This window comes from Enhydra lutris, unplaced genomic scaffold (assembly GCF_002288905.1).
Source record: "Enhydra lutris kenyoni isolate GAN:26980312 unplaced genomic scaffold, ASM228890v2 scaffoldscaffold38, whole genome shotgun sequence".
NCBI lineage: Eukaryota > Metazoa > Chordata > Mammalia > Carnivora > Mustelidae > Enhydra > Enhydra lutris.
In genome coordinates, this window is record NW_019154122.1 from 11,416,576 (window position 1) to 11,435,655 (window position 19,080).

A 19,080-nucleotide genomic window follows, 5' to 3' on the forward strand; every position below is an offset into this window, starting at 1 on the left:
ACCTGGTCCCTGTCGCCTTTCTGACCTCATTCCTTCTTCCCTCCCTTGGCTCTAGCCACTCCAGCCTCCCGACCGTGCCCAGCCACAAACCTGCTCAAGCCTTCCTGTGAGCTGTTCCCCTGCCCGGAACCTCTCACGCCAAACGAAATCCGCGCCGCACCCCCCCCGCCCCGCCCCAAGCTAGAAGACTCCTAGCTCCCATAGGCTCTTGGTTGCTTGTTGAATGAATGTTAGGATGACAATTATGAGACCAGCTGTTTGGAAAGACATCCCACCAGCGGCCCTCACTGTCCCTCTGTCTCTGATGGCACTCTTCTTGCAGGACAGCCCTCCAGCTCCTGGGACCATTTGGCCTGCATGGCCAGGGAGCCAGAAGAGCCTAGAAGATTAAGTCACTGTCCCCAACTATGGGGCAGCCCTTGGCCAATGACCAGAAAGCCTGGGCCCCCTTGCTTTGCACCAAGCCAGACACTGCGTTCAGTGTCTGCTTCTGGGGACCCCTACCTAAGACGGGGGCCTTCCTTGAACCCCATAAAGATCTGGTTGGACTTGAGGATCTGGGACTATGAAGAACCGGACTCTCTGAACATACCCTCCCCTCCGCTTGACACAGGCTCTATTAGCTGTGCCCCCACTGCCCCCCCCACCTTTCTATTCCCTTTGGAAACTGACATACTGACCACATAACCCAGGGGAAGGCACAGCACAACCTGCCGTGTGCCAAGACCCGGTCTGAACAAGAGAACCGGAACTGGGGTTTTTAGTCCCATACCCCAAACGCCACACTCCTCCCCTACCCAAGGCTGCCTCAACCACGGACTTGAAGGATTCTCCGTCTAGTCCACACTTCTCTATTCCACTCCATACACACTCGTGAACGATATATGGTATTGCTTGGAGGTTTTAAATTCAGGCCAACACTCTCGCGTTGCTGATACCATCCTGGAATCTGTTTTGCTCACAACAGGGCGACTCATGTCCACAGAAAGAGGGTCTGGTTTATTCCCACAAACTGCCAAACCACAGCCATACAATGAATGTGCCACAGATTATCTATTTGTCCCATTCTGATGGTGGAGCTGTTTCCGGCTTTCCTGCAGCTGCAGCCACTCTGGTCCAGAGCATGGGTCCCTTCCCAGGGGTCTCTTCTGGAGCTCTTGCCTCCTGACTGAGGACTCTTAATAAGTCTATTCCCTGAGAGCAGGCACCAGAGTTGAGCCCTGCAGCCCTCATGCAGCGGTAACAGGTACCGAGCCCCAGGGCATGGATGGATACAGGACTGTGGTGGGGTTGTGCACTAGGCCTTGATCTCTCTGTACCGGAGACAAGCCAGGATGGCCTGGGAGATCCAGAGGTCAACACTCCAGTTGATGTAGATTAGAAACCTGGCCATGGGGCGCCTGGGGCTTCTGGATGGGTGTTGGTCCCAGTCGGCCCTGAAACCAAGACACGGGGTCTGCCAGGAAGAGGTCGCCCCTTGCCTACTGACCCCACATCGTCACAGGATCACGGAGCCACCCGCCAGCTTCACTGTGGCTTGGGGAGCTGCAGGGCCAGGCACTACACATGCGGTTCACATCATCACCCCCAGGGCTGGCACTGGCTCTTTCCCAGAAGACACTGAGGTCAGAGACGTTAAGTCGCTCAAAGGCACACAGCCAGAAAGTGGCTGAGAGGGAGGCAAACTCATACCCAAGTCATCAGACTCAGAGACACGGATGCCCACTGGCCGCACTGAACAGCGCCCTCTGCTGCTGGAACCGAGGCTAGGCCAAAGCTGGGTCACCAGCATGTGTTTCCTCCAGCCACAGCAGGCCCGGCAGCTAAGCCTCGCCAGCTTCTCTACGGGTTCAAAGGAGAAATCTTCCCAGGAATGGCAGATCCAGGCCCCAGCACAGCTGGGAGATTAACTATGGCTCAAAACACCCCAGCTACGGATTCCCCAGCCCTGAGTGCCATGGCCATGGGAAGGGCAGTTGGCGGCCATGGGGGTTCTCCGGGCTGCAGACGTCTCCTGCCTCCAGCCCCAAGGTCCCCAAGCACCAAGTTACTAGGCATGAGAATCACAGGGACCTCACTTCTATGCTGGACTGCTCTGGGGGCTGACTATGACCCAAAGCTCTCAGAGCTTCTGTGGGCAAGGTTAACCAACTGTGGGCAAGTCCTGGCTCAGGTATGGCTGGATAGGGCTGCACGGAGCTGCTAACGGACGTGAGGAAAAAGACCACGGTTGCCAGCCTCAGACCAGTGGGGTACTTCGAAGGGAGCGGAGGCCTCAGGGAGTCTGGGATGGGTGTGCACGGGGCTCCTGGCCACTCAGGGCACTTGCCTGCGGTGATGGGGAACAGGAGAACACAGTCCAGGAAAGGGGCATGGAGGTCAGGGACAGCTCTGGAATACCATCCGAGGCACAAGGAGGGCGATGCATCCTGGGCCATCTCTGGGGTCTGCTCCACTGGCCCCTGCGCTGGGCCAAAGCGGACTGGCTTCAGTACCCTTGCGGGGAGTGACCCCTCCCGTCTGAGCCTACAAAGGGGTCTGTGGGAGCCTCTGGTGAGTCAATCGTCTGGTAGTCACTGCGCTCCTGTGACAGTCCAAGGAAACCTGGGGGTGGGGGGGAATAAGGGGGGGGAGGAAAAAACGAAGGGTGAAGACTCACGACGGTCTACTGTAAGTCCAAACCAAGATTCACCAGGAACGACAGTGACGGTGGCAGCAGCTCCCCCAGCTTTTAGCAGGTGTTCAGCCAACCGTCCCATAACCTCCCAGAGCAGGTATTGGGCGGCCCCACTTTACAGATGGAGAAACTGAGGGTCAAAGAGTTGAATTGACTTGCCCTCAGTACGGAGCTTGAAGCAGAGGACACGGAAATTCAAGCCAAGGCAGCATAAGCCCAAGGCCAGTGCTCCTGGCCATCACGCTGGGGCCTTCTCGGAGCAGCACGCATCTGAGCAGAGGGACGCCCAGCCCTGGGCTCACAGCCTCCTCTCCCGGGCACAGTGGACACTGTGTTACTGGATCCAGAAGGCCCAGAGCTGGCACAATTTGCACAGCCCAGGGCCCTGGGCTGGGGGTGCTGGTAGGGGCGAGGGCTCTAAGTGCCCATGCTCTTTGCTCCCCTCCCTGCCCTGCACACTTGACCCTGAACAAGTCCCAGGGGCTCTGGGCGCCAGCTCCCTCATCTGCCTAATGGAGAAACGTTACTGGGCCCCCCTAGCCCCAGGGCAGGTCAGGGCGGAGATCAGCCAGGGAGGCCGCAGGCCCCTCTTGCCCTGGCCCAGATGCTCCCCTCTGTGGGTCATGGGCCCCTCTGGGCCGCTCTTCTTGGGAGGGAACAGTGGAAGACCACCCCCCACTCTCTCCCCACCTCTCTGAGAGAAAGGAGATGAGCAGTACGTGAGAGAGAACAGGAAAACGGCCCAGCCACCATGAGCAGGGGGTGTGGGAGGGGCTGCGGTGGGCCAGGCTGAGGTGACCGGGATGTGAGCAGGGCAAATTCAGGGCCAGCTTCGGCCGAGGCTCCATGGTGCATGCCAGCAGCCCCTCTCTGTTGGCCACCCAGACCCCACATGGCAGAAGGGCAGGCTCTAGGCCCGCAGCTGGCAGGTGCTGAGAGGAGGGGCCAGCCGCGGGAATGCTGACAGGTCTCAGGCTGCAGGCCGCCCAGAGCCATCGGAGGGACTGAGGCACACCCAGCTGCATCGGCGCTCAGCGCTGGGGTTGAGACGGGGCTCTGGTCCCGCTGCCAACTCTGCCTGCAGTCGGACGCCCGGGAAAGCTCATGGGAGGCGGGGATAGGAGCACTGGGCTCGTGCAGCAGAGACCGGAGCTTTTATCCCTTCCAGCCTGGTTTTTGGGGTCGGCACCAGGCCCCGCCCCCACTGCCCCCATGCCTTGAGCCCTTGTTCCCAGGGCAAGGTCAGCTCACTTGGTCTGCGGGTCAGGCAAGACAGAGACAGGGGAGACGTGGTAGACGGCGCTGCCAGCACCCTGGCCGGCGAGAGGTCAGTCAGGGAGCCAGCCGGAGGTGGTGGCCTCACCAGTACAGAGCGGGAGCTCACCCCCGCGCTCCCGGTACATGTGGTAGACGAAGCAGCAAGACAAGGGCTTGAGGAGCAGGCTGAGGATGGCCATGCCGGCACCGAAGCGCTGTGTGTCCGTGAAGCTGGCCTGCCGGTAGAAGACGCTGATGTGGACGATGTCCAGGAAGATGGTGGCTGCCAAGTCACCGAGAAACTGCAAGGGTGACCACGTGCCATTAGGGTTTATGCCCTCCCTGATGCTCCGTCCCTTGCTCACGGCTGCCCTACCATGTAAGCCAGATGGAAGCTCTGCCCCTGCCCGCCTGTGTCCTTAGGTCTTGCTGGAAAACAGATTGGCTAGCTGGCAGGACCCGGGTCTGGACCCAGCCTGTCACCACTCCCCCTGTGATGTGGGGCACCAAACTTGGTTCTAGAGCCTTCAAAATGGAAGGTCCCTTAGAGTTCACTCAATCCATCTGCATCATGGGAGCCCCCTTTTCAGTCATCCCGACAGGCCCGTGTGGGAGCTCTCGCTGCCCCTCGGGGCTGTGTCCGCTCTGACCTCACGAGGTAGAGGAGCTCCCTCTCCATGGGGCTCCCACCCCCCCCCCACTAATAGGGCCCTAGAGGCGGGTTACTGGGGACATGCTCCAGTGCCCTCGAGAAGGAGCCAAGCTGGGGCGCCTGGGGGGACCCACCCATGCTTCCTTCGGGGAAGGCAACCAGCAGACTCAGGGTTCTCAGAGCCACGCAGGCCGAGAAACGGGCCAGGCTAGAGAGGACACACCTGGGCTGGTAGCTGGGGACGGCTTCTTCACAAGGCTTAAGAAATGGAAAACAGGGAGCAAGGTGGGGGGCCCCTTGCTTACAAGGAAGAGATAGGGCTGGGATGGGTGAGGGGGCAAGAGTGGGGGCCACGGACCACCCTGCTCCCCCCGCCTCACCAGACTTATGGCGTCGATGGAGTCCCGCTGAGCCACGGCCCACACGCCCACCGCCAGGATGGTGAAGTTGGCCCAGGGATAAGGGCCCGAGAACGTGATGCAGCCCCTGTGGGAAGGAGCACCCAGGTCATGTCCGGTGACCGCCCCACAGGGGCCCACCCCTTCCCCTCCCACAGGCCCCCTCTTTCCGGCTCCTGAGTCCCGGGCCCTCTTCGAGGAGGCCACAGGGCACTTGCTCTCCTCCTCCCCGGCTGGGTCCTGGAAACGTCAGCAAAGCCCATTGCCTGTATTTCCCAAGTGGATCCCCAATCTGGCCACATCCCTCCGGCTCCAAAACCCCATCCTCTCTGGCCAGGATTTCTCACCGCAGCCTCTCCCCGCGCGCCTCCTTACTTCCACTTCTGCCCATCCACGCCCTTCTCCAAACAGCCAAGAGTTGTGTAAATCTAGGGACGTCACTCCTCGGCTGAGAGTCTCCCCCAGTTTTCCTTCCCACTTGCAACAAAATACACTCTTCTCGTGGCCTGAGGAGCCCTGTGGGCCGCGGCCCGTGATGCGGTCGTCGCCCCCTTGTACCTCCAGCCACTTCCCGCACAGCGTCCTCTTCCCTGAACACAGCCCTGTTGTGGTAGTCTCAGCCCCGACGTGGACGCCGAGACTCGTTCCCAGACCGCCTAGTTTTAAATACCAGCTTGTGACTTCCTATTTTATTTTTTAGGGCATCGTTACCAACTACCATCTGGTAGGTTTACTTCTTGGTTCGTCAATCCAGTGAAAATATTAGTTAACACAGAGCCCCTAAAAATGTCCCGTGTGGTTCTTGATGCTTTAAATGAGCTCACTTACGTGCATTTATGTTAACAACTCTAGAAATGAGGCATGATTATTATCCCCATTTTAAAGATGAGGCAACTAAGGCACGGAGAGATCAAGTAACTTGCCTCAGGCCACACAGCTTCTAAGGGGCGGAGGTGGCCTTTGAATTCAGACAGCCCGGCTCCAGAGGCCGCGCCGTCGTCACCCACAGTAGTCATGGGAGCCCCCGGCACGCAGCGGGGCGCCTCATTAACTTACATGACTCTGAAGAGAACCCTACAGAGAACGTAGGCAAAGCTGTGAAGCGTAGAACAGGACTCGGCTTGGTAGTCGTTGAATAGGTCACTGGCCCTTTTGGGTTTTCTGGTTTGAGGGAGGCTGGGGGGGGGGGGGGGGGGGGGGGGGTGCCCAGACCACAACTCAGAATCTTCGGGGGTATGACTGAGAAGTCTCTATTCGGACCTTGCTTCCCCAAGTCATTAGCCATGACCTTCACCGTCTGCTTTATTCCCAGCCATTTTACACGTGCAGCGTACAGCGAGGTCGGCAACAGGCACACGGAAGCCAGCGGTCTGCAGTCCTGCTTCCGCAGGGCAACGGCCCCACAGCTCAGCAGGTGAAACAGCCAGTAATCATGAGATCAGTCCGTAATGCTTGAGCCTCCTCTGTTGCAGGGCCCTGGGGTCGGATGAACACAACACGCTTCTCCCACACGGCCCCTGAGGGCTGTGCCATCCTTATACCCATTTTACAGATGGAAACCTAAGATGGACCCGGGCTCACCCGGGACCTCGCCAGGTCCATCTGAATCTCTGTCTGCCATCTCTGGGCAGGAGTGTGATGTAAGACTGCAGCCCACCCCCAAGCAAGAGACCCCACCCCAGGTCTAGGGTCATGAAGTATCCACTTGCTGAGCCGGCTCCTGGACGCCCTCAAGAAATGTTAGTGGTTATTACAGTTTCTAAAGAGGGGCTTTCACCATCCAAGGAGCTTAGAAGGTAAATAGGAAGGTCGGTCATGCTCTCATTTTACAGGTGACAAAATGACCCGGGGAGTCTAACTGACGGACCCAAGGTCAAAGACACACAGAGCTCTAGCTGGCAAACACCCCTGGCTGCCTTGGGGAGTCCAGCAGGCTATGTGAGACTGGCCCCCGGCTTCAGCACCTCATACCTTCCAGATACAAAGGCCTTGAGGGAGGCACCAGAGTCACGCCAAGCCTCCAAAAGGACCTGAGCATGTCTGGAGGAGAATCTGAGCTGTGGGGACTTCCTGGGCCAGCCACCTCCCCTAGGATGAAGACTTGAAGCTTCTGGGTGTGTGTGTGGGGGGGTTAATGGCAGAGGCCTCTGGGAACTGCCTGTCCCTCAGACATTCTTGGGACCTGGGGAGCTTGCTGAGGACATTCTTGACCAAGCTGTTATTTAGTTCTGGAACTGGCAGGGAGACACGTGGACGGGAGCCTGGGGGGATGTGGACCCGGATCCCGGGAGACAGGAAGACACAGGAGTGGACACCTGCCAAGTCACTCACCAGGTTGTCAGTAGCCAGTGAACCAGCAGGATCATCTGCGGGAGGGAAAGAAAAGAACGAGGAGTGACACCACCATCTGGGGAGAGGTGGGGAGAGCTTCTGGAGGCAGAACACACAGGAAGCCCCTGTCTAGCACCTAACAGGGCTTTACAAATGTCTGTTAAAACAAAACAAAACAAAACAAGAGAACACCAGCAACAGTGAGCAAAGCAGGGGTGAAGGAGGAAGAGTGCATTTCAGGCCTGGGGGAGCCGCCACGTGGCTCTGCCCTACTCCCTTGGGGCAGCTACACCTCCTCCTGCTTCACAATCAGCTCTGGCATCAGAGGATATACCAGGACTGGAAACGGCTGAGGGGGAGGGGCGGTGTGGGACTCACAAGAGGCTGGTTTCTTGGCACACCGGGGCTGGTGTATGGTATGGGGCACAGGCGTTGTCTGCCCCGTGCATCAAGAGAGCACCAGAGGCAAAAGGGGAAAAGCAGGGGGAGGGGAGCGGGAGACCAGGGGGAGAGGCGGGACTTGAGGGCCTCAGCACCGAGCGTGGATTTCATCCTAAGTGCACGGAGGGAAGCTACAGAAGGCTTTTCTGCAAGCAAGGAACTTGGTAGGGTTTAAGAAAAAAAAAAAATCCCTCTGGCTTTTTTCTAGATTTCTGTACCTTTCCACAACCCCTTTCATTGTCCCGTACGTCCTTAAAATCACAGCCCCCTTTGCTAGGAACTTGTCTCTACTCCTGGTAATCTAAAGGGTCCTTCTTGGAAAGCAGATGAAGATGGAGGGAGCAGATGCTCTGGGGAAGGGAGGGCAGCTGTTGGCTGGAGCTCCCGAAACCGGAGGCCGCTCTGTATTCAGGGACAGGCAGGGACCAGCCAGGCCAAAGGGAGGAGAGCAAGGTGTTCCAGAGCCGGTACGTAGGAAGATCAATGGGGAGGAAGGACCCAGAGCCCAAAAGAGGAGGAGGGGATGGGCCCGAACCGGCAGGGGACCAGAAGTCCCACGTCAGGAGCTTCCATGGGGTCCCAGTGGTAGACGAGGGACCTTGAAGGAGTTACTCAAGGGACTGAGGGCATTAAGCGGGGGTGGGGGGGTGGGGGTGCCAAGAGCCTGGGGCGGGAGCAGTGTACCAGCCTGGAAACGAGGGCAGACACAGCAAGGGTGTGCAGTGAACAGCCCAGGCTTCCGGACCGGTGAAAGGGCAGAAGTGCGGCTTGCACCTGTAGGAAAAATCTCTGGCTGTGGAGGGGAAAGCCCTCCGAGAAGAGGTACTACTTATCGTACACTTGCTGTGCGCCAAACGCCTCACGCCCCCTTCTTCGGGCCTCGCAAGAGCCTCTGGAACAGACACCATGATCGTTCCCATTTCACACACGGGAAAACTAGACTCCAAGGAAAATTAAGCTGATCCAGATTCCACTGATGGTACGCGGTGAAACTCGAGTTCAAGTGTAAGTCTGACTCCACTGCTCCCAACCTTCACAGGGCGGGGGGAGACTGGGCTTTCAGCGGAGGGGAGCTTGTGACAAACGAGGACGTTTTCTGCACGTGGCGGGGAGCTCAAATCAGAGCAGGTGGCCGGGACGTCCCATCTTCACCCCCAGGCCCCGTGCCAGCGAACCCAAAGACACCGTGGCCCGAAAGCAAGGCGTTAGGCTGGGAGAAGAACTCTGCAAGGACCTTAGGGCTCCTAACCTTGCGGAGGGGCTGGGCCTCTGATGAGCCATGTCTACACCACAGAAGGCTGGCTCTAGAAGGCAGCTCTGTGACCGGCTGCCTCTGTTTGCTCTGGACGCTTCCTAAATGTGGCCTCCACGCTGTGTTCTGTATGCAGATGCGCTTAACCCTCACAGCCCACGGAGGCACCACTTACAGCTGAGGAACTGGGAGGCTTGGAGGCGAGTGACTTGCCCATGGTCACACAGCTGCCCCGTGGCAGAGCCACAGCTCAAACCTGACTGTGACCCTGGTACTGCCTGACCACTAGGCCTCCCTGGGGCTGGGCGGGTGTGCTCCTCCCATTACAAAGATGGGGAGACCGAGGGAGAGAAGGCTTAGTCGGCCATCGGTTTCTTTTCCCAGAGGCTCAAGAGACAGGATGAAATGGCGCTAAGTTTCTCAAACATTTCACCTGGCATGGAACATTCTGGAAATGGGAAAGAAGCCAATGTAGCTGGATGGAAGACAGACAGGAAGCTGGGGGTGGGCAGGACCAGGCCTGGGGATTGTGGGGAAGAATTCTGATCTTTATCTCAAGAGCCAACCACTACCCCCTCTGTCTTCACAGGAAACCCTGCCCACAGAGGGGAAAAACCCTGCCCCAAAGACCATAGCATGTGACCAGCTGCAGTGGTCCTGGTGTCCGGCTTTCAGACTAAGAGAAGATACCAAGGAAGGGAGCACGGGGGAGGCAGCTCACATGAACACCTTCCTTCTGAAAATCAACACCTGAGCCTTGCCCGCTGTTGGCTTCTGTTCCAGAAACCGTCTTCATTTTCAGGTGCTCTGGTTCTCACACCCAGACCACACACACAACGGGTCTTTAACACTTGGGTGCTTCTTGGCCCTGCAGAGCCCTGCTTGACGAAGGGGAGGTGAAAAGCTGAGACCCGGAAACCAGCGGATACGCAGGCAAGCCTGTGGGGAAGGGGCTCTGTGTCACCTGCGAGACAAAGATTTAGCCAAGAGCCAGAGAGACTTGTATCATGCAGTGAGCACCTGCCCAAAGTCCAAATTCAGCCACCTGTTTTGGGAAGAGCACAACCTGGAAATACAGAGGATCCCTAAGGACATACAGTGTCCCCTCCGTGTGCCATCACTTTTGTTTTATAGTTAAGAAGCTTAGCAGCTTTTGATCACATCTCTTAAGCCCCTGGGAAAAGAAAGCCCCAGAAGACAAAGTCTCCTCTTCCTCAGCCTCCCCATCTTTGTAATGGGAGGGCACAGCCACCCAGGCCTCCAGAGGCCTGCTGTCCAGGAGCGCTCCAACCAGCAACCCAGCCAAATGGGCCCAGCTCTTCCCGACACAGGAGGGAACACTGACTCATCTCAGCACAAAGGACTGTCTGCCCGCTGCTGGGGACGTTTCTGGTAACCAAGGGGACGCCAGGGATTCTCAGGTACTGCCTGAGAGACTGGGGGAGGGAGGCACTGGCCTCTGAGAATGTGACTGGGCAGCCCTTCCCGGCTGGGCCAGAGCAAAGACAGACCGGAGCTCCTGGACTCTTCATGTAGTGCTCGGCGCCTGGGGGCTGCCTGGTTCTTCCCCAGAAGACGGGGAAGGAGAGGGCGGATGAGCCAAGGCAGCCGGGGGTTGTAGGTGCTGGAGTGGAGGCCTGGGTTCTGGTCCAGGGGTCATGTCCCTTTGTGTCTGTGCCCCAGGTTTGGTCTCTGAATGGAGGCAATCCCTTCCTTCCCCCTCTCCCACCTGCTATCCCTCAACCACAGAGAAAGGCATCTCACAGTCACTGAATGAATCCATGTAATGACCACGTACTGACCGTAAGTACCTGCATGGAACAGGTATCCTGTGTTAACAGCGTTAACAACACAACTCCTGGTACCAGCCCGGACCTACCTGCCATGTGTCTGCACTGCCCTGAACACTTGGCCACCGTGTGGGGGGGGAGCAGTCATGTTCTGTTACTGATGAAGATACTGAGGCAGCGGGAGATTAAGCAATCGGCCCACACCGTGACGCTTACAGAAAGAGAGCTCAGAGCCAAGTGTCCCAATCGCTCTATCTGGTCTGACTTTTTCTGCTACTAAAAATGTACTGCCCCACCAGCTCTGGGACCACGGGATCCTCCTCTTATCACCCTAGAAGGTAGGGTTTATTTTTATCTTCTTTGTACAGTGAGGAAAGGATCCTCAGAGAAGTTAGGAGACCTGCTCAAGGTCACACAGCTAGTAAGCGGTCATAACTATGCTTTGCCATCAGGATCTCGAAGAGTAAGGGAAGGGAGGATGGAAATGAGGAGGTTTAACCAGAAGGGAAGGCTAAGGAGAAGCCAAGGGGATGTGGGGACCAGGACTCAGACCCTTTGTTTGCTACTGAAGGGCCCAGGGACGAATGGGGCAGGAGGAGACTTCCTAGACAGGCGGTAGACAGACCTAAGGTCGACAGATCAATATGCGGAATCCAGTTCTCTTAGTCCTGTGTAAACACAGCCCGTTACATGAGGTAGAAAGGTCTCCAAGGATAGCTGAGGCTGAGACCGAAGTGAGGAATGCCAGGCCAGGGAGGCAAAGTCAGGCAGTGGGCAACGAAGTCAGATATGCAGATTTGGTCCCAGGGAGCTGGGGCTCCATGACCGTGGACGCTGTGTGATCTTGGGCAAGTCACCTGACCTCTCGGAACTGCCATTTGCACTTTTATGAAGTAGGGACCATCACGCCTGTGTCACGGGGCTGTTCTGTGGATCTAGCGGTACAGGGAAGTGGAGAGGCATGCGAAACATACAACACAGTGCCCGCCAGGTAGTCAGCCCTCAGTGTGCGGCCATTCTCATCGCCACCATTAGGAAGTCGGCTTGCTGAGTCCTTAACCAAATGCTACACTGCTCCCTGGGCCCTCCTCCCTCGGCCTTTTTTCACAAGACCTCCTGAGCCCAAGTCTGCTCCTTTCTAAACTTGTCACAATGTCATTTCTCCCAGATGGAACTCAGTTAGGGCCCTTTGTGTGAAGGGCCTGGGGCAGCTGTTTCTGACCACTGGCACGACCGACCGCTCTGGCGGGGCTGGGCATGAGCAGGATTCAACCAAATACTATGGAATATGAAATGAGGGAAGGCAGGTCCACAGGGTGCGCTCTCCCAGCTCCCAGGCAGCCCTGATCTCACAACATCCCACTTAAGCGCCTACAAGCAAGGAGTCGACAGCCGCCCTCCCTAGGGTGGCCAGATTTAACAATAACAAAAATACAAAACGCCCAGTTCGTTTTGAATTTTGGTTAATAAGCCTTTTGTTAGTATGATCCAAATATTGCCTAGGATAGACTTACGCTGAAAAATTATCCACTGTTGATCTGAAATTCAAATTCAACAGGATGTCCTTTATGTTCCTGGCAACCTTGGCCCTTCAGGGCCTCCCAGCACTGACTTATCTCTGACTGGTGGCAGCTAAAACCTTTGGAAACACGGGGTCCTGTTTCCTAAGCCAAGGGAAGGGCACCCCGTTTCACTTTGGGGCAGAACGCCAGCACAGCTCATACCTGTGGACATGCTTGGACTGTAGGCCCATAAAGTTGCTCAAAAAAAAAAAAACAAACCCCGAAAACCAAAAAAGTCCCGAACAGACTAAGCCTTCCCAGCGGATGGAAACCATCAAAGCCAAAGCCAGCCCTAACTGGTGGCCAGGAAAGGGCAAGGCTTTGAAGTCTGACCCCAGTGGGTTCAAAGCCGGACTCTGCCACTTAATCCCTGTGGGACTTTGGCAAATTACTTATCTGCCCCAGCCGAAGTTTGCTCAGGAGTAAAAAAGGTGACAGTATCAGCTTTCTCAGAAGGTGGCTGTGATCAAATGAACTGCCTGGCACGCCACAGATGCTCCAGGAACCAGGGCTCCCTGCCCTCTCCGTTTCACCTGATGCTCTCTTAGGAATGATTTTAGGCAAAACTCTCATCAGAGAAAAGGCAGGGGGCACTGACTCCAGGCACTGACTCCAGAACACAGGGAATGCTGATAGGAACAAACCTCAGTTTCCTCCTATAAATCAAACTGGCTGGAAGCCTCTGGGAGGGAAATGAGGATAAGGGAAATCTGCCCCGTGAAGTCCTAGTAACCCAGACGTGGATCACGTGTACTTTTGTGCTCCTCTGTCCCTCCGAGGCCTTCGGTGCTGGGTACCACGTGTGCTAAATGCTTTGTCATTGCGAGTAAAAGGGCGTTTTCGGATACAGTCTCAAGGGGACAGCACCGTGACCCCAACTGGCAGGTTTGGGCCGACGTTCACACCTTCCTGCCCAAAGCTAAAGGCCCCAGCCCCTCTGGGGCCCGCGCAGCCCAGAAGCAGAGCCTGCCGGGGGCGGGGACAAAATGAAGAAGCCGCTGGCACCCAGGGGCTGAGGACATGCCACAGGAAATGAAGACAGCCCAGGAGGCTTCGCAGTGTCTCCCTAAAGGCACAAAGTTGGGGTTTTCTGCGTCTAAGTAACTTCTATTGGAGTTCCTGTTTCTTACGAAATTAGGACGCTGGATTTAAGCGCTTTGGAAACCACTGGTCTGGGCGTTTCGGGTTTTCTTAAGTTGATGAAGCTGACGAAGCAGCGCGGCGGTGCTGGACGTGCAGGTGGACCGTCCTGCCCCTCTTTCGGCGACGGGCAGGTGTCCGCCGCCGGGACCCTCCCCCCGCGCCCCGGGCTCTCAGGGCCCGCCCCGACCCCGCTACTCCCTCCCTCCCTCTCTCCAGGGGAATTCTGGGCGCGCAGGCCGAAGCGATCCTCGGGCTCCCGGGGCAAGCGGCCGGAGGCGCCGAGGCCGGAAAGGGGAACCGGCGGCCCTTTCCCTCCTCCAGCGCCTCCAGCTCGCCATCCGTCTTCCTGCGGGCCTTTCCCTGGATCCCTCTCCCTGCAACGGTCGGTCTGCCCACGTCCTGCCCACCCGGGGTCCACGTCTCTCGCTGTCCCCCTACCACCCCCTCCTGCCCGGAGCTGTCGATCCTCTCCCTTCTGAAATCCTTCTTGAAAAAATCAAACGTCCCCCCGCCCCGGCCGCACACTTTGGGGGACCCGCCCTGCCCGCACCGCGCCTTGCCCGTCTCCACCTTCAGGTTCACGGCAGGCAGCTCCATCCCGACCCGGCGGAGGGCACCTGCGCGGCAACCGCGGGGGCTCCTGGGCTCCAAACTCGGGAAACAAACTTGCGGGGCCCCGCCCCGCCCCGCCCGGCCACGTGAGGCAGGTCACGTGATCCCAGACCCGGTTGCTAGGAGACGGCGTCCCGCCGCTCGCGCCCTCCTCCGGGTTTCTTGCTCCCGCTACCTCCCACGCAGTTCGGCGGGCTGCTGGAGAGTATGGGGATCTGTGTCGCCAAGGGCGCGATATCTTGCTTGGTTAGTATCCCCACAGATGGACTGATGGGACCACCCGCAGCCGAAGAACTCGGGGGAACGTCCAGGTGCCAACAGCTGAAGTCTAACCCCGGAGGGCATCCTCTCTCCTTCCTCTGTCCTCGCTTCTAAGTGGAGACGTTGACTGTTCGTCTACCTCTTAGGATCCTTGTGGGGTTAGATGAACTCATTCATGTCGTTGATGAAAAAATTATTCTGACACTTGCTGGAAAGTGTAAGGGAGAGTTTATTCAGGACTGTTGCCAGAGGGGTATTGCAATAGGGGGAGAGTGCGGAAACTCGCTTTCCCGGACAGACAGCACAGGTGCAGACGGAGGGAAGGGATCGATGGGTGGAAAATACCTAGAGGAGATGTAAAGGGTAGGGAGAGTCTTGCTAAACAGCACGATTCTTGATAGAAGCAGCCCAGGACTTAGACACCAAAGATGGGGAATGGGGAACTTGATCAGATATGGAGGGTGACCAGATATCAAGGGTTGGGGGAAACTCGCTCAACTGACTCAGTAGGATTCTTGCTAAAACCAGATCCTGCAATCCCAGCAAGGACAGGCTGAACAGAGAAGGCCAGGCCTAGTTTAGAATAGGGCTCAGAGGAACCTAAGGAAAATTTGGTCAAGGATAGTGTCTTTGTCAAGGTCAAGTGCCCAGAACAGCATCTGCCACGTAATAAATGAGCAGTACGCACGAGCTATTGTTATTACCAATACAGAAGGTCATTATCGATATGATGGTTGGAGTCCGCTAGAGTCTGTATACCAGAAACTTTAGGAAAATCTAGCTGGAAAACCAGCAGGAAACCTATAGGACACACTTGTCTCCAGAAGGAAGGAAACTGGAGAACAAACAGATTTTATCTAAACACTGTCTACCCCTCAATTGTAAATGGGAAGAATCGAGGAAAGAAAAGTCTGTCTTAAAACAGACACATAGATCAATGGAACAGAACAGAGAGCCCAGAAATAGACCCTCAACACTATGGTCAACTAATCTTTGACAAAGCAGGAAGGAATGTCCAATGGAAAAAAGACAGCCTCTTCAACAAATGGTGCTGGGAATATTGGACAGCCACATGCAGAAAAATGAAATTGGACCATTTCCTTACACCGCACACAAAAATAGACTCAAAATGGATGAAGGACCTTAATGTGAGAAAGGAATCCATCAAAATCTTTGAGCAGAACACAGGCAGCAACCTCTCTGACCTCAGCCGCAGCAACTTCTTCCTAGGAACATTGCCAAAGGCAACAGAAGCAAGGGCAAAAATGAACTATCGGGATTTTATCAAGATCAAAAGCTTTTGCACAGCAAACGAAACAGTTAACAAGGGGCGCCTGGGTGGCTCAGTGGGTTAAGCCTCTGCCTTTGGCTCAGGTCATGATCTCAGGGTTCTGGGATCAAGCCCCGCATTGTGCTCTCTGCTCAGCAGGGAGCCTGCTTCTTCCTCTCTCTCTGCCTGCCTCTCTACCTACTTGTGATCTCTGTCTGTCAAATAAATAAATAAATAAATAAATAAATAAATAAATAAATAAAAAAGAAACAGTTAACAAAACCAAAAGACAACTGACAGAATGGGAGAAGATATTTGCAAACGACATATCAGATAAAGGGCTAGTATCCAAAATCTATAAAGAGCTTAACAAACTCAACACCCAAAGAACAAATAACCCAATCAAGAAATGGGCAGAGGACGTGAACAGACATGTCTGCAAAGAAGACATCCAGATGGCCAACAGACACATGAAAAAATGCTCCATATCACTCGGCATCGGGGAAATACAAATCAAAACCACAATGAGATTCCACCTCACACCAGTCAGAATGGCTAAAATTAACAAGTCAGGAAATGACAGATGCTGGCGAGGATGTGGAGAAAGGGGAACCCTCCTACACTGTTGGTGGGAATGCAAGCTGGTGCAACCATTCTGGAAAACTGAAAATAGAGCTACCCTATGACCCAGCGATTGCACTACTGGGTATATACCCTAAAGATACAAATGTGGTGCTCCAAAGGGGCACGCACACCCAAATGTTTATGGCAGCAATGTCCACAATAGCCAAACTGTGAAAAGAACCTAGATGTCCATCAACAGATGAATGGATAAAGAAGATGTGGTATATATATACAATGGCATACTATGCAGCCATCAAAAGAAATGAAATCTTGCCATTTATGATGACGTGGATGGAACTAGAAGGTATTATGCTTAGTGAAATAAGTCAATCAGAGAAAGACAACTATCATATGATCTCCCTGATATGAGGACGTGGAGATGCAACATGAAGGGTTTGGGGGGTAGGAAAAGAGAAAATGAAGGAAGATGGGATCGGGAGGGAGACAAACCATAAAAGACCCAATCTCAAAAAACAGACTGAGGGTTGCTGGGGGAAGGGGGTTTGGGAGAGGGTGGTGGGGTTATGGACATTGGGGAAGGTATGTGCTATGGTGAGTGCTGTGACATGTGTAAACCTGGTGATTCACAGACCTGTACCCCTGGGGATAAAAATACATTATATGTTTATAAAAAATTTTAAAAATTAATAATAATAAAAAGAAAAGGCTGTCTTACCTGGCATCTCTCTTAAGACTTGACCACGCTCTCCCTATCCCAAACAAGAACAGTAATTCCCACCCCCATCCCTCCCCACCCCATCCCTCATCCATAACCAGAGAAAATTTTCATTTGGAGAACACCAGCTTTTATTAGAGTCACTTGGGGGAAGGGTCTCCTTAGAGTCGGTCTGAGTGCTTGTTCTCGTTTCTGGGAGGGAGAAACCACGAGACTGCCTGGAATTGGCGGTGGGGAGTGGGAGGGTCCCGAGATGGTATCAAGACAAGTACTCTCTCCAGACACAAAGAAAGTGGGACTTTGCAGGACTCCAGGGACCACTGGCCTAATTTGATGCCCTGTTTGGAGATACAGTCCTCCCGCCCAGGCGACAGAGCACCCCAACACCTGCCACTGGGATCTTGAACTGGGAAACGACTACACCTAGTTTGATCTTTGCAGAGTTAGCACACAGGGGAAGAGGCATCCGAATCCTGGTTTTGCCACTTACTGGTTGAACTTGGGCCAGTTGCTTTGCCTGTGCTTAGTTTTTTCATATGTAAGATGAGGATAATAATAGTTTTTCTTCGTCAAAGTGTTGTTAGGATTTGTTAATACACAAAAAGCATTAGGAACAGGGCCTGGCTGATAGTAAGTGCTAAATCAGGATTGGCCACTATTATTCAGTATAATTGTTAATTACTGGTTATGTGATCTCTAGAAGAGATCACAATTCCTCAATAAATGGTGGATATGATGACATTACATTATTATTCATCAATTCTCTCTTTTTAAAAGATTTTATTTATATATTTGACAGAGAGAGACAACACAGAGAGAGCACAAGCAGGGGGAGTGGCAAAGGGAGGAAGAGAAGCAGGCTGCCCTGTTGAGTGGGGAGCCTGAGGCAAGGCTCAGTCCCCTCAAAGGGCTGGATTCCAGAACCCTGGGATCATGACCTGAGCCAAAGGCAGATGTTCAACCAACTGAGCCACCCAGGAGCCTCTATCAGTGCTCTTCTAAGAAATAGTCCCCAACCACCTGAGATCCTAGAGGTGTTTCATTCACGTCTATAGGTGTGTAACAAGACCATGATCACCTTAGAAGGAGAAAACGCAAGTCCTAGATTAAGGCCGTCATTAATTACGTACTTAATTTGTGGTAGGCAGTGTGAAAAACGCTCTGCAGTGAATTCTCAGGAGTAAATTCTCACAGTGACCCCATGGTGTGGGTACTGTCCTCATCCTTGTTTACATAAAACGAGGTTAAGAGAAGTTGGAAGGATTGCCCAAGTCACTGGTTGGTATGCACCTGGGCTGGGGACCGAGGAGGTCTGGCTCTGGGAACTTGACGTTCGCCCCTTAGCGCCACTGCCCCATCTCAGGAAACCATAGCCCAGGCTTGGATATGCAAAGGATGGGGCAAGGCAAGGAGGGGAAGACAGATTGCGGGGGAAGCACAGGGCTGGGTCTGTGGAATGTTGCCGGCGGTCACACAGTGACACTGTGTTCACCCTGACCAGCTGGCGCAGGAGGCATGGTGGGGGTGGGCACAAAGCCCAGCTGGCTGGGGTTGGAGGGTAGCTCACAGGAACAAAGGAAAGTGACTGTTCTCAAAGGAGCCAGAGTTTCTGCCATGACTCAGTCCCGACTATGCAGGACACGTCGGCCCTCACACAGCATGTTCCACGAGGCTTTGGGGTGATAGCTTTCATGAGCACGCTTCTGGAATTCAAGTGTAACTCTGCCCTATCCTTCACCCATCCTGCCTGCCTCAGCCAAGTTTTATCTTTGTACCTTCAATACAGACGTGCAGAGCAGTCATTCATTCATTCAGGGCACAGTCACTGGACACCCACTTGCATAGATATCTGGGAGCAGAATGACGGGATCATATGGCAGGCCTCTATTTACCTTTTTAAGAAATTGCCAGACTGTTTTCCAAGATGGTTGTGGCATCCCGTCTTATTTTCTTTGTAGCGCTTACCAATATCTGCAGATATTGCCTCTCCGTTTACTTGTTTGCAGTTTCATATCTGTCCCGCCAGCCAGACTGTGTCTCGCGTCCTCCGTGCTCAGCCCCGTGCCTGGCACACAGGAGGCACTCGGGGACTGAACCAGCACACACCCGCTGAACACGTATGTGCCCACCGCTT

At 54.9% G+C, this 19,080-nt stretch overlaps 1 protein-coding gene across 2 annotated transcripts; it reads right to left on the reverse strand.

Moving 5' to 3' along the window:
* Positions 1-978: 978 nt before the first annotated feature.
* Positions 979-14,165, reverse strand: LOC111154706 (angiotensin II receptor associated protein). 2 transcript variants are annotated; one of them, XM_022514559.1, is made up of 5 exons: positions 14,074-14,165; positions 7,316-7,350; positions 4,967-5,072; positions 4,062-4,236; positions 979-2,604 (listed from the first exon to the last, which is right to left on the reverse strand). In XM_022514559.1, the coding sequence occupies exons 1-5, from the start codon at positions 14,098-14,100 to the stop codon at positions 2,489-2,491; spliced, it is 459 nt and encodes a 152-aa protein (XP_022370267.1). In that variant the 5' UTR covers positions 14,101-14,165; the 3' UTR covers positions 979-2,488. The 2 variants fall into 2 exon arrangements, with proteins under 2 accessions (XP_022370267.1, XP_022370265.1); XM_022514557.1 differs by having other exon boundaries at positions 4,041-4,236.
* Positions 14,166-19,080: the final 4,915 nt, after the last annotated feature.